This window comes from Capsicum annuum, unplaced genomic scaffold (genome assembly GCF_002878395.1).
Source record: "Capsicum annuum cultivar UCD-10X-F1 unplaced genomic scaffold, UCD10Xv1.1 ctg82010, whole genome shotgun sequence".
Classification (NCBI taxonomy): Eukaryota; Viridiplantae; Streptophyta; class Magnoliopsida; order Solanales; family Solanaceae; genus Capsicum; species Capsicum annuum.
In genome coordinates, this window is record NW_025892772.1 from 16,613 (window position 1) to 30,380 (window position 13,768).

General features: G+C 30.4%; 1 protein-coding gene and 1 long non-coding RNA gene across 3 annotated transcripts; one reads left to right on the forward strand and one right to left on the reverse strand.

Annotated features, from left to right (window-relative positions):
- Nucleotides 1-1,570: 1,570 nt before the first annotated feature.
- LOC107858771 lies at nucleotides 1,571-3,179 on the reverse strand. The gene is made up of 3 exons (XR_001671223.2): nucleotides 3,046-3,179; nucleotides 2,302-2,402; nucleotides 1,571-2,209 (listed from the first exon to the last, which is right to left on the reverse strand). It is a non-coding gene; the product is annotated as an uncharacterized LOC107858771 (long non-coding RNA).
- Nucleotides 3,180-8,420: 5,241 nt separating this feature from the next.
- On the forward strand, nucleotides 8,421-13,537 carry LOC107858768. Of its 2 annotated transcripts, XM_016703552.2 has the most exons (5): nucleotides 8,432-8,753; nucleotides 8,833-8,970; nucleotides 10,482-10,686; nucleotides 11,528-11,566; nucleotides 13,007-13,537. In XM_016703552.2, the coding sequence occupies exons 1-5, from the start codon at nucleotides 8,541-8,543 to the stop codon at nucleotides 13,456-13,458; spliced, it is 1,047 nt and encodes a 348-aa protein (XP_016559038.2). In that variant the 5' UTR covers nucleotides 8,432-8,540; the 3' UTR covers nucleotides 13,459-13,537. The 2 variants fall into 2 exon arrangements, with proteins under 2 accessions (XP_016559039.2, XP_016559038.2); XM_016703553.2 differs by lacking the exon at nucleotides 8,833-8,970 and having other exon boundaries at nucleotides 8,421-8,753.
- The last annotated feature ends 231 nt before the right edge of the window (nucleotides 13,538-13,768 follow it).

Genomic DNA, 13,768 nt, shown 5'->3' on the forward strand with positions numbered 1-13,768 from the left:
TTTTTTTATGATAACGAAAATACCATAAGTGCATATTGATTTATATTTGTCCAACATTTATAATTCGAGGACTATGTAGATCCTCAGTTATATATATTTTAGTCTCAAGAAAATACAATTAATTCATATACTTTTTTTAGTTTTTCATCCGGAGTCCGGTGCCTGTATTGGAGCCCCGACTAATCCGGATCGGGCGTTGCAGGGCCCATTAAGGTGGCAGCGCTCCCAACAAAGTTTTCTCCATAACCAGGGTCGTACCCTCGACCTCTGGTTAAGGGTGGAGCATCTCCATCCACTGGACCACAACCCATGTTGATTTTAATTCATATACTTATTCGTATATAAATACAAATGGTAAATTACACATATTGACAACTAAACTATTCAAATATAAATAATAAATTTATTTGAAATATATAATATGATACAAATAAATTTAAAGTAAAAAAATATAAAATGCAATGACCAAAAAAAAAGATGAGGAAAAGAATATAAGAAAATAAGAAAAATGACAAAAATGACAAACCAAAAATGAAAAAGGGGGAAACAAAAATACAAAAAAAAAATACAAAGAAATAAAATTGAAAAAGAAAAAAAATGATGAAAAAGAAGAAAGAAAAAAAGTGTAAGAAACGAGTAAAAAATAAGTGAAAAAAATAAAAAATAAAAAAAAGTAAATTAAAGAAAAAAAGAAAGAAAAAAATAGTAAATTAAAGGAAAAAGAAAGAAAAAAAAAAGAGAAATAAAAGATAGAAAAAAATAATAATAAAGGAGTGAGACTATAAATTATATTTAATTGATAAGAGATGTTATGAATTATATAAGCTAAATGGAATAATTAGAAGTTTATATTTATTAACTAATGTAGGTCTCAAACAAATAAAAATGAGAAAGAAAAAAAAAAGAATACAAAGAAAAAAGAAATAAAAATAAAAAAGATAGATGAAAAATGAGAAAGAAAAAAAGAAATTATAAGAAATGAGTAAAAAAAAATGAAAAAGAAAAAAAGTAAATTAAAGAAAAAAAGAAAGAAAAAAGAAGAAAAAAAAAATTAGAAAAGAAAAACAATTGAAACTCTAAACATAGGTGGTTGATCTCTGTGTTTAAATGGGTACTCATATTTTACCCATTTTGTCCATATTTGTATGAGCTTTTAAAATGAGTTGAAGTTCATATTTACCCATTTGAAATATGTGTGATTCAATTCACTAAATATGAATTAAATAGACTCTTTTTATAAATATGGGCTGAAATTGCTACCCTGAACGCGAGTAAGAGTCTGCATGCACCTTAAGGTGGGTGGATGTGGCTTGTCGCTTGACAGATTGCCCTTGAATGATTGTCTTCAACGTCACTAATCCTCTCAAGGCCTTCAATGCTCTCCTAGCTTATATAAAAGAGGAAAAATACAGTGCATCAAAAGCTATTTGCAGTATTTATTCAAGGAAAGTGCGGCATGAACTGATTTATAATCAACAAACTTGAGATACCAGCATATGATACTTCAGTACACTAACTACCAGGGCCCTAGAAATCATAAATTTCACTGTCAATGAAAAAAGTTAAGAGCTTTATTAATAATGTTGCTAAATTATGATGACTCTATACTGAAAATATTGCAATTTGGAGGTTCCCCTTTAAGAGGTGACTTTATACTGAGCATTTTTTGCCATTTTTGGACTACGCTAAACTAATCACCAAATAAAGCAACATCATTCAACCTCCCGGTAAGTCTATAGACAAGACCAAGGAAGAAGATAAGTAATGAAAGTAGAGAAATAATGGAAAGGAATAAGAAAACCCTCTAGCCAATATAGAAATGGAACCAACTAATCAAGGTTGAAGTCAAAAAGACCAAATATATGATCATGTTATGCAAGCTTAAATTACACCAAAAGTTAGACATCCTACAAAGTATCCTCGAAAAGTTGTATGTATTCTTATAGCAACAATCTCTTCCTTCGATTAACCCTAGTTACAGGTTGCAGCTGTGAGCAGCGGCAACTGCTGCTTCTGCAGCAACAACAGTGGCAATAGCTACTGAATAGGCATGCTTGTTCTGCTCATTCTCAGCTTCCATCAATTTCATCTGCTCTACAGGAGGAGGCAGAAGGGGTGCAGGACTCACTACTAATGCAGTTTCTGTATTTGAAGAATTTAATTCGTTGCTCTGTTGCTTTCCAGATCATTTTTCAGATTTGTGTTCTTTCTGGTGCAAAAAGAATTAAACATTTACTCAAAACACTACATAATATAAAATACCAAAAGCGGAAATAAGATGGCATTGAATCCATCCACTACCTTATCTTTCTTTTTTCTTAACCCGAACCAAAAGCCTTTCTCACGACGGAAAATCAGTTTCCTTCCTTCCCCATTTCAAAGCATCTAGCAGAAGAGGAGAGCTAGAAAATAAAGATAATATTTCACTATCAAATCAATAATGGAGAAAAAGGCTGATGATCTCATATAAATTGAGAAACGAAAATTCTTTTTATCAACTAATTTAGAATTTTGTTTCAAAAAGTCAAAAAGACTTGAGGAAAAGCACAACTTAGTAATAAAAAATAGAAGCACACTCTATTTGAGATATAAATAAAATCAATCTTCGTGTTTTCTAAGTGATTTACCCAATTTCAACACATCCCCTAATCAAATTTGAAGTTTGAAATTGAGAGATCACGGAGAATAATGACTCTAAAAACATCAAGCTCACAACATGCACAAAAAGAAGGAAAACTAATGATCTCCGAAATAGCGAAGAGACATAAAAATTCCCACAAAGTGCTTCTCAAGTATAATTTTTCGAGATCTGTTGATTTGCAACTCTGGCACATAAATAATTCCAAAAAATCAAACAGTAATAAGTCATAAATACATGCAAACAATCAATATAATTTTTTTCAAATCGAAAAAATACTTTTTAAACTAAATTATGAACATAGGAAACGGCACAACTCTTCATAGCATTGCCCGTTTCAATTGTCCAAATATAGGAAATCTATAAAGTATTGAGAAAAAAATGGATAATAAAATAAAAAGCCTAACCAGCACAAAGACGAAAAAAACTAAGATCTCTCCGAGCAGCACCAAAGTAAGCCAATTTGGATTCAGGAAGTATCAATTTTGTAGAGAGAATTCAGATAGGGACTTTAAGCAATGGTTTGACCATAAAAATTAAAAATTTTTGGATATGAAATTGGAGTTAAAGTTATGTTTGACTATGTCTTTCTGACAAAAAAATACAATTAGTCACTATTATAGAAATAATTATTTATACATTGTCATATTTAATGAATTTCAATTATGACATATATAATATTTATATTAATAGCGGTTTTCTTATATTTGAAAATTTTAAATATGAATGTTATATTAACAGATCACTACTTTTTGTGTTTCTGTTTTTTAGGTAACAAATATTATTTTTCAAACAAATTTATTTTCTTTGAAATTTATTTAATTTATTTCCTTCATTTTTCGTTCCTAAAAAATAGAAAATGATGAGTTATTATTAAATATTAGGGTGCCGCTAATTTATTTCTTTAATTTTCTTATACATGAAAAATTTTACTGTGTGTGAATAAATTATTTCTATGTAAAACATGTTTTGCATATTTGTGGTATATACTATAAATATATAAATATGCTTAGTATGTTTCTTTATACTTTGTATTTTTATATATGTGTGTACATGATATATACATGGTGTAAACTTCATATATAACATACTTTGTATATTTATATTATAAATATGCTTAGTGTGTTTCTTAATACTTTGTATATTTATATATGTGTGTATATGGTATATAGTATATACATGGTATAAACTTTATATATAACATACTTTGTATATTTCTATTATAAATATAATACTTTATATATTTATGGGTATAAATATAGTACTTTATAGATTTATGGGTATAAATATAATACTTTATATATTTATAAATATAAATATAAATTAGCAGTAAAATAATGTCTTAAATAAGGAAGAAAATTAAATCAGGGATAAAAATAATTATGAGAGAGAAAAAGAGATATTTATTAATTAGGAAAGCATTAAGTTTGAAATTATAATTATCTTATTCTTTAAAACTGCTATATACGTAATATTGAAAAAGTAATGTTATAAGGAGAGTTTTATGTAAAAATTTAAAAGATTGGGGTTATATGTAATAATAATAAAAGTTGAAATTGGAGTTGGAAAATTGTGAAAACAACAAAAACCTGTTTTTCCTTTTTAGAAAAAATTTTCAAAATTATTTTTCGAATTTTCATGGCCAAACATCACAATTTTCAACTCCAAAAAAAAATTTTGAAAAAAAAGAGAAAAATTTTCATGGCCAAATTGGCGCTAAATATGGTGAGAGAAAAGAAATGTACAAAAATATGGTGAATTTGAAGAAAAATGGAGGTGCTTGGACTAAAGGGTCATTTGTTTGAATTTAATGGAGGTCTGAATCTGAATGGTGCAGATTTCAGACCATTAAGTGCATTTGTTTTTTATTAAGATTTTAGCTCTTAATATGTCTTAATAATTCAGATTTAGAATCAAGTCTTAATAGGTGTGAAGAGGTATTCTGGTATTGAATAATATTCACCGCCACTTTATTCATAATCATTAGTCACCACCTCTGCCACCACTATCATTGTCAACCACTACCCACCACCACCAACCACTTTAACCATCACAACCATTATCGACAACAAATATCGCTACCAACCACTATTGTCAACCGCTACCACACCTACTACCTCTATTATTCTAATTATATTTACCACCACCACTGCTGTCAACAACTCTATCATCATCATCCATTACTGGTCAATCCCTACTATCGATCAACTCATCTATCACAACTAGCACCATCATTAATTGTGACCATTAATACATCACAACCTCCACACATTGTTCGGCGATCACCACCATTGCCACTAGTAACGATATCTCTACCATCACTTCAATCACTATCATAGCTACAATTTATCTCTACTAACAACCATTTCCACCATCACAACTAACATCTTCAACTAGCACCAATACATCGTCAATTATCATGCATTCATTTTTCAGTCATCACAATCAACACCTCCAACTACTAACATCAAGTAACGTCACATCATAACCACCCCCACCACTATCAACCGCCACCATCATAACATCACTATAATACCAACCATCTCAACTAATATTACTAATCACTAACATCAATCATTATCACCGCAACCATCATTATAAATCATATCCACTCTCACTAACAAACATAAATATCTTTTTCAATCAAATAATATAATTTTGTTATATTAAATTACATACTTTTCTGGTATATAATTAGTTTTTATTTGAATTATATTTTTTTTATTTTATTATATATACAAATAATTTTTTTTGCACATTCAGATATTGAAAAACAATCAGTCTTAATCATTTAGTTTTCAAATCTAGAGACAACATTTTAATCATTCAGGTGTGCATTCAGATTCAGACGTCTGAATCCTAAAAAAAATAAAAATACAGCCTAAGAGTACATACACGTAGTTGTAATAAATTGACAGTACAACTTATATTTCTCTTAGTATAATAGCACAATGCAGTTATAGTCCTTGCTTGTTAGCTTATAATACATAGTAATGTCATGTTCTTTATGCAATTTATTTAGTACTTCTTTTCATTTGTGTTGTTGAACAATTTTGATTATTTATGGTTTCACTAATAAAGATTACACTGGGATGAATATAATTCTTCTATTCTCAATTGCAAATCTCATGTTTGAATTCGGACGTTCAGAGTACGAAAGAAAGTTTTATTATCAGTCCGTTTGAATAGAATTAAAAAAAATAACTTTTTAACTTAAGTGATTAAAAAATTTAAATAAATGCTTATAAATTAAGCAGACAAGAGTTTGGATAGAAGTACTGAAACTGAAAAAAAGTTGTTGATGTATTTGATAAACAAGTGTTTTTAAGTATTTTTTTATTGTCAAAATGACTTAAATGTCCTTAAAATTATTAACACCATAAATAAAATGAATTATTTAAATTTTTAATTCTAAAATAAAAATTTTGAGCAAACCTTCGATGTATAATGATTCATTGAAAATAAAAGAGAAAGATGAAGAGAAAATTGGAGGAAAGAGACGAAAAGAAGCGGCGAAGAAAAAAAGAAAGAAAAATAATATATTTAAGGCACAAGTTCAGGATATTATTGGAATTAGAGAAAAATATAAAGGATAAAAGGTAAATATTTTGGTCAAAGCTAAAAAAAATTTAATCTAAAAGGTCAGCTCACTTTTTACTTTTTTTAATCAATTTTTAACTTTTTAAAGTATTTTTTATTTTTACCAAACAACTTAAAAAGCTAAAAAAAAGATTAAAAATTAATTTAATTAGATTTTAATCCTATCAAAATGAGCTCTAAGAATACTTTTCTCTTAAAATTAACAATAAACTCAAATTAGCTCGGGCTTGTTGAGGGGCAATATTGTAAAATGGAAGATATGTACGGGCGATAATAAAAATAAAATCGACGGTGATGTCGGAGATAAGAGTTGCTTAGAGGTCAGTTGAAAAGACAAAAGTACCATTTCTATGTATGGGTTGTATTTAAGGGGAAAGGGGGAAAAAAGTAGCGAAGAAAGGTGCATAGAAAGACATTTGTTGTTGACTTGTGTGAATACGACTCTTGCAACTTGCTAGAAAAGAAACATAAACACAATTAAAAAATGAAAGGCATAATAACTAATGAATCGTTCAAATTTAGAGGAAAATCTCATTAGCTAGATTGATTGATTATTCAAATTAGCTAGATTGATTGATTATTTAAAATTTTATTTTATTAGTAATTATTTGATTCCCACCTCGTTATCAATTATTTCTCTATTCCTCACTTCTAATTTAGAAAAGAAAAAAAAAAATTAAACTTACCTCTGTCATCAAGTAAATACTCCAATTTTGAGAGCGTACATTTATATTAACTTGATTTCAATTGACAATTATAAACTCTACTTTATTTTCATTGTATCTCGTGAACACCCATACTAACGTAACACATTTTAAAGATGTTTAGAGGATTTTTCTTAAAAAATAAAATGTTCAGCTGATATAGTAAAAATGAATTGAGGTGTCTAAATATTATACATATCCAAATATGAAATGTTTACTGGTCAAATAAAACTTAAGTATTTATTTATGTATTGTGTTTAAAAATAGTTACTCTCATTGGTTAATTTTTTCAAAAGTGTTCATGGTTCGATTTAGTTTTGTTCTTGCTATTACAATGCTTGAATATATTATGAAAAAAGCATGATTGTATTCATATAATATATATTGTGTATCATATGATTAAATATTTATTTCAAACGTATGCGCTTTCGTTCCTTTTTATTTGTCATAATATTCTTTGTAAAGGCAAACAATATAAATCTAAATCAATATTTTAAAATATATTTTGTAATTATATTAAAATCTTTTACAATTTATGATACTTTTCATATACTGTTTAAATAATTAAATTTTAATTATAAAATATTAAATTAATTTAATCTGATTTAGCTTTACAAAATAATTAAATTAACTTTTGAAGAGAAAAAAAAACAGGACAATTAAAAAAAAAAAATAGATGGGGTCCCTATATTTTGTGGGACTCAAGAACGTGGTTATGTCCACACAACCCACAAAACATCGGAGCCCAGCGACCCGACCCGCCCGATCCGATTAGCTCTAAAGGAAAAAATATCAGCTTTCTTGGTCAAATTAATTAAGGTTGACAGAAAAATTTTAAAACTAAAAAAAAGTGATACAAATCATAAATATTGAGCAGAGGTGATAATTTTAAGATTAGTGTTAATGACACTAATTTTAAAATTCTTAAATTTTATTATTTATACAAAGATTTCTACTTCATATTTACACAAAGATCCTTGCAGCAACTTCGGCAGTTGCTGAAGCAATTTCGATAATTGCTGTAACACAACAACTAATAGTAATTGTTGCAGCAATTACTGTAGCTGCTGTATAATTATCATAGTTGCTGAATTAACTCTCGTAGTTGCTGAAGCAACTCTCGTAGTTACTGAATTTGGGAAATTATTTCTTTATTGATTTTTAAAAGAAATCAAAAAATTTCTTCTAGAACGTTTCATTTTTTTTTTTTAATATAAAACTAGTCCATGAAGATTTAAAAAGAAGAATGAAATGAAAAGAGAAAGAAAAAAAAATAGAAGAAGAGAAAATCTACAGAGTGAAAAAAAATAAGAAGAAGAAAATGGGGTGAAAAAGAACAAAAAGATTAAAAGATAAAAAAAGGAAGAAAATTTAGAGTTGGAGGACTTTTTAAAAAATTAAATTCTTTTAAAAATTATAATTTATACTTTAATTAATTTAATTATAATTTAAATAAAGCTTAATCACAATTTAAATAAAGTTTTGATTTTAGGGGTCAAAATTATCACTTTTTTGACACCTCCCACTTAATTTTCTCAGCTTTCTTTTTGTGTTTTTGGATATTACAAATCAGAGCGCCAACTGTAATTTTCTCCCTAATGTCGTCGCCGTCGGAAATTCAGCGTCAGAACAAGCGAAAATTGGAAGAGGAGATTGCAAGTGTGAAGGAGAAGGAAAAAGAAGATTCACATGAGAATGAGGTGAGTGATGAAGGCTACTTTTCTGATGACTATATGGTTACCTATGCTGGTGGTCTCAAAATGGAACATGAAAATCGAGAAGAGTATCTCAGGCAGATCAACGAGAGCGAAGTAAGTGAAGAAGGAACATATACATACATTTTTGTTATTGTTATTTTGGAACATGATTTGATATGATATATTGTCCTAGGGTTTTGATATCACTCTGGATTTGACATTGGGTAAAACTCTTGACGGACCAGTTGTTCCATTGTGGAACGACGACATGAACGACACCGACATTATTGATTTTACACACATGGCAATTGAAAGATTCAATTCAGAGAATGTATGTAATCTTTAGTATTTGCCTCATTATTTAGAGAAAAGACATGATTTTGCTCCGAAATTGTCCTTCAAACTCACTTTAACATTTACACTAAATTTTTTTTTACTACCCCTTAACATCCTTAAATTGTATTTATTTCACTCCTAATGCTGACGTGACATTTAAAAAAAGGCGCATTTATTATTTAAAAAACAGATTTTTCTTCTTCTTTTTCCACTTATTTTATATATATATAATCAAACTTTTTCTTCTTTAATGCCCCCACCCTCCCTCACCTCTCATCCCTACCCCGCACCTCATACCCACATCCACACTCACACCCCACACCCTTTTCTTTTTCAGTACATCATCAAATAACAATACTCATTACATAGACCTCTACCTTTAAGAATCTCATAAAGATTGAATTTTGTTGTTGTAGTAATTGAGGTTGATGATGATTTAAGTATTGATTTGATATGAACACTACTAATGTTCATAGATTGACCAAGAAAAGTTGATTTTTTAAGAGGTGGGGTTTGAATTTAAAGGCTTGAGAGTCGAAGGAAGAAGAAGAAGCCATATTTTAAAAAAAAATATTTTTCAAGAATTTGAATTTGTTAAAGATGTAAGAGATGAAAAGTGTTTTGTAGAAATGAAAACGTGTAATTTGTCCTTTTGAATTTTGATCACTAATCTGTTTGTGTTGTGATTGAATCGAGTTGTTGCCGGCGATGTTACGGTGGTGATTAGATTGGATTGAGCCACCGATATTTTTTTTTCTCAAGGGTTTATTAACTTCAGGAGATTTTTGATTAGGGGGAAGGGAAGAGGGAGCAGGAGGGTGGGGGGCTACGTTAATTGCAGGGTAAGGGATGGGGATGGTGGGTGGGGTGTGTGAAGAAGAAAGAAAATAGGGGTGGGGGTGTATTTTTTATTTAATATATATATATATATATTTATATATTTTAGAAATACTTCCTCCGTCCCAAATTATGTGTCATCGTTTCCTTTTTAATCCGTCTCAAAATAAGTGTCGCCTTTCTTTATTTGACAACTTTTTAAAGGCACAATTAACCTTTTACCCTTATTGGTTTCACTTAATTAAAAAAAAAGATATTGACACATTTTTTGATAGAGGATAATTTAGTAAACTTTACCAAATCTTTCCTTATTTCTTAAACCCCGTGCCCGGTCAAATGACGACACATAAAATGGGATGGAGGGAGTAGTAATTTTTTGCGTGGCAATGACGTGATTCCGACATGGCATTGACGTGGCGGTGATGTGTAGGCGAGTGTAACACACTCTCTGTTGTGAAAGTGATATTCAGTTTTGATGTGTGAAATTAATACACTTTAAAGATGTTAAGGGGGTAAATAAACGAAGGTTAAGTTTAAGTGCTAAAGTGAGTTTGAAGGACAAGTTCACGTGTGAAAAGATGTCTTTTCTATTATTATTATTATTATTATTATTATTTGAGCAATATCATGATTATGTCCTCCAATTGATATTTGACTGTTTCTTTTAAGGCTCAAAATTACGTACTTCTGAAAATTGTGAGCGTGAACGCAGCCGTTTCAGGAGGGATTAAATATTATATCACCTTTAATGCCAAGGATGCTAACAATGCTGATGACGCTGTAAAGACATTTCAAGCATTGGCATGGTCGGGAATGAATGGAGCCAACTATGTGATATTCTGTAGGCTTAAGAAGATATCATCCAGCCATCAAGGTAGGCTTTTTAATATGCCTTTTCTAGCTTGTTACTTGCATTGGTTATGCTAGGTATATTTACTACCACGTGTTAATCAGTTTACCGATTCAGATGTTTTTGTTAAATTATTTTCGTTTCACCAGTAATGGGTGTTGATACCATGATAAACTTCTTCAGGGCTGATAGAGGAACCTAATTCGTATATTATACACAACACGCTGGGAGCACTTACATGGTACCTGAGATATCTTAATAAAATGAACCAAAATTTTTCTTACAACCTGATTAAGATGTCTTTGACTAGAGTCTGCTGCTAGACTCAAAAGTTGGGAGGGTTGGTAGTGGATTTATTGAAAATTGGGGTTAATTTTGATACACATGTTTCGAGCTGCTGCTGTTGGTTCGAAACTCGGAGTTTGATATGGCTTGATGGATTTGTTTGCTTCGGTCTTATCGGAATGCACACAACATTCAAAGTTTTTTTGTCTGGTCCACCATTTTGGATCAACTTAGCCAGTTTTTGTTACCGAGGCTCGAGATTCTTAAAAATTCTGGTCCCATGTTCATACAAGTCTTTGGTGCAGTTACCATCATTTCCTTATTAATTTTTACGGCTCTCTTAGTTGTCTATGACCTTACCATCGGACAATTAGGTTCATTTGGAAAATTCTTTTGGACAGGAGTATCTTTTCACATCAAATAATGTTAACAAAACTTTTCTACTCATGATATGTTTTTTTTTTTTTTAGCCCAAGGATTATTAAAAATAATCTCTCTATCTTTCAAGGTTGGAGTAAGATTTGTGTCCAACCCCACTTTGATTTTCTTTCTTATACTTATTTTTTCTAATATTTGGCAGGTGATAAGACGTCTCTCGATTCCACTGATTCCGATGTTGGTACGCAGTGAACTTGTCATCTTTAAGAGTTCTTCTCAATTTTCTATTGTGGTGGTTATTGTCAAGACCAATGTTATTTACTTGTGTTATTATTAAGACAAAGGCAGAAGTGTTGTGATGTGGTCTTTTAATCTCGTACTTGTTGAATTACGGGTCATGGCTCGCTCATGTGTACCGACCCAATCCGATTTTAATTGTTTTTGACTTATTTGACATATTAAGAGGGAAAAGAGTAGATAAGATTCAATTTTGAATCTTGGGGAACGGTTTCTTCCACTTCTTATATATGTTACAATTCTTCTCCCTCCGAGAGGTATTCAAGTGACCAAAAACAGTAACATCAACAAAAATCTAAATAAAAGGCTTTAGTTTGTGGATCTACTCTCCGTTTTTTTGAAAGACGAAGATTGACTTGGGGCAATTGTATCAGTAGCAAATTCAACACTTCCGCTGCAGTAGATTAAGGTACATACACTCCGTTTTATATTTCGAATTTGCTATCAATGGTATCAGAGACAGGTTCATTGCCTTAAGTTTGTGTGTAATATCTTGATTTTTAAGTGTAGAGATAGAAAACTGATTTAGCACATACCTGTAAATAATAGTTGGTCTCCGATCAGTCGTATCACTGATCCGATCAAAGGCATCGCTAAATCTGGTCAGAAGTGCCACTTAAATGCGTCACTACTCTGGTCAGTAGTGTCGCAGATTCGTTCAGACGCCCCGCCGATCTCTGGTTAGACGCGCCGGTAGTTTGGTCAGACCCTGTTAATTTGATAATACGGACGACGGCTGTTGGTCAACTATTAAAGCATCACCAAACCATTTCTGGCGACAGGTTCGCCGTCGGTGATGGGTGGATCCGGTGGTGGAAAATGAATACATGACAATATATATATATATATATATATATATATATATATATATATTGCCGGAATCTAGAAGAGTCGTGCGTGTTGTTGTTATTGACACTCGTGCCTATGCACTCTTTGCAGATGAAAACATAACAAAAGCTGTGCGGTGCTATTGAAGTGATGTACAAGTTGAGAACTGTGCACTCATTTAATAATAATGAAAAAAAAGCTTTTGGTGTTTATGAAAATACTTGACATACTGAGCACTGTTTAATGGCCACTTGAATGAATGTATATAAATATGTAGTATTTTTTAATTCAATTCCCTTTGGGATTTTTTTTTGTAATGAAATTATTCCATAATATCTAATGGAAATGGATGTTTTAAAATTATGTCATATTTTGTCATTATTCATTAATATGGATTAAATAAATATGTGGTTGAATTAGACTTAATATTATTCTTGCCCTTATTAGTCCATAATTTTAATTCTATAACAGATTTAATCTTCTACGATGAATTGTGACTTATGCATCACATTGAGTGGTAAATCCATTCTTAAATTTTTCTTGGTTTCCATTTCAGAAATGGCTGAATGGGGACAAACTCGAATCACTCCAAGTGGGAGTTCTGGATGTCGAGCAAAGAGACAAGGTAGAAGAGTACATCACCGAAGGGCATGTTTTGGAGGTCGCGAGATCATTCGAAATGGTGTCCCCAGGGAGCCACAAAATTTGTTACGAAATGAAAGGACTATACGAAGGGAAAGAGAAAAGAAGTTAAAAGAGTTCAAGTCTTTTAAGATGTCACCTAATGTCTCAGTTGCTAGTTTTATTCAGTTATTTGAATTGAAACATGTAGAACTAGAAAACTATGTAGACATCTCGGATTGGAAAGCATTAGCTATTTTAGCAAATTCTCTCCATGAACCTTGGGGCGGGAGATTAATTGATGTTTACCATGAGATTTGGTCTAGCGAGCCTTTTTGGATGTACATAAGTCGTCTAGAATATTTGTGGTATGACTTTTATCTTTAGATTGACTTGTTACTTGCAACATGTAGTTATTTCTTAACTTTATGTTATATATAAATTAAGTTGGTTATCTCTTTTTGAATTACGTTCATTTATTTGAGTTTAAAATGACTTAATTGAAAGCTATCATCTTAATACACATTAAGAAATTAATTTCTAATTTTGGCTAAGTGTTTAGTTAATATATGATGATTGGATTCTTAAGTGTCCTTTCGATTATATACTAAATATGAAGCCTTTATGTGAAATGATTTACTTGAATGTGTAACTTGCATGCGTAATTGATAATATACTTGCATAATTGTCTCTTAAT

What these genes read in the sequence shown, in the direction of transcription:
- LOC107858768 (XM_016703552.2), top strand. Translation starts at nt 8,541, where the DNA reads ATGTCGTCGCCGTCGGAAATTCAGCGTCAGAACAAGCGAAAATTGGAA. An exon ending in GGCAGATCAACGAGAGCGAA is followed by an intron (nt 8,754 to 8,832) that starts GTAAGTGAAGAA and finishes ATATTGTCCTAG; the next exon opens with GGTTTTGATATCACTCTGGA. An exon ending in AAAGATTCAATTCAGAGAAT is followed by an intron (nt 8,971 to 10,481) that starts GTATGTAATCTT and finishes GTTTCTTTTAAG; the next exon opens with GCTCAAAATTACGTACTTCT.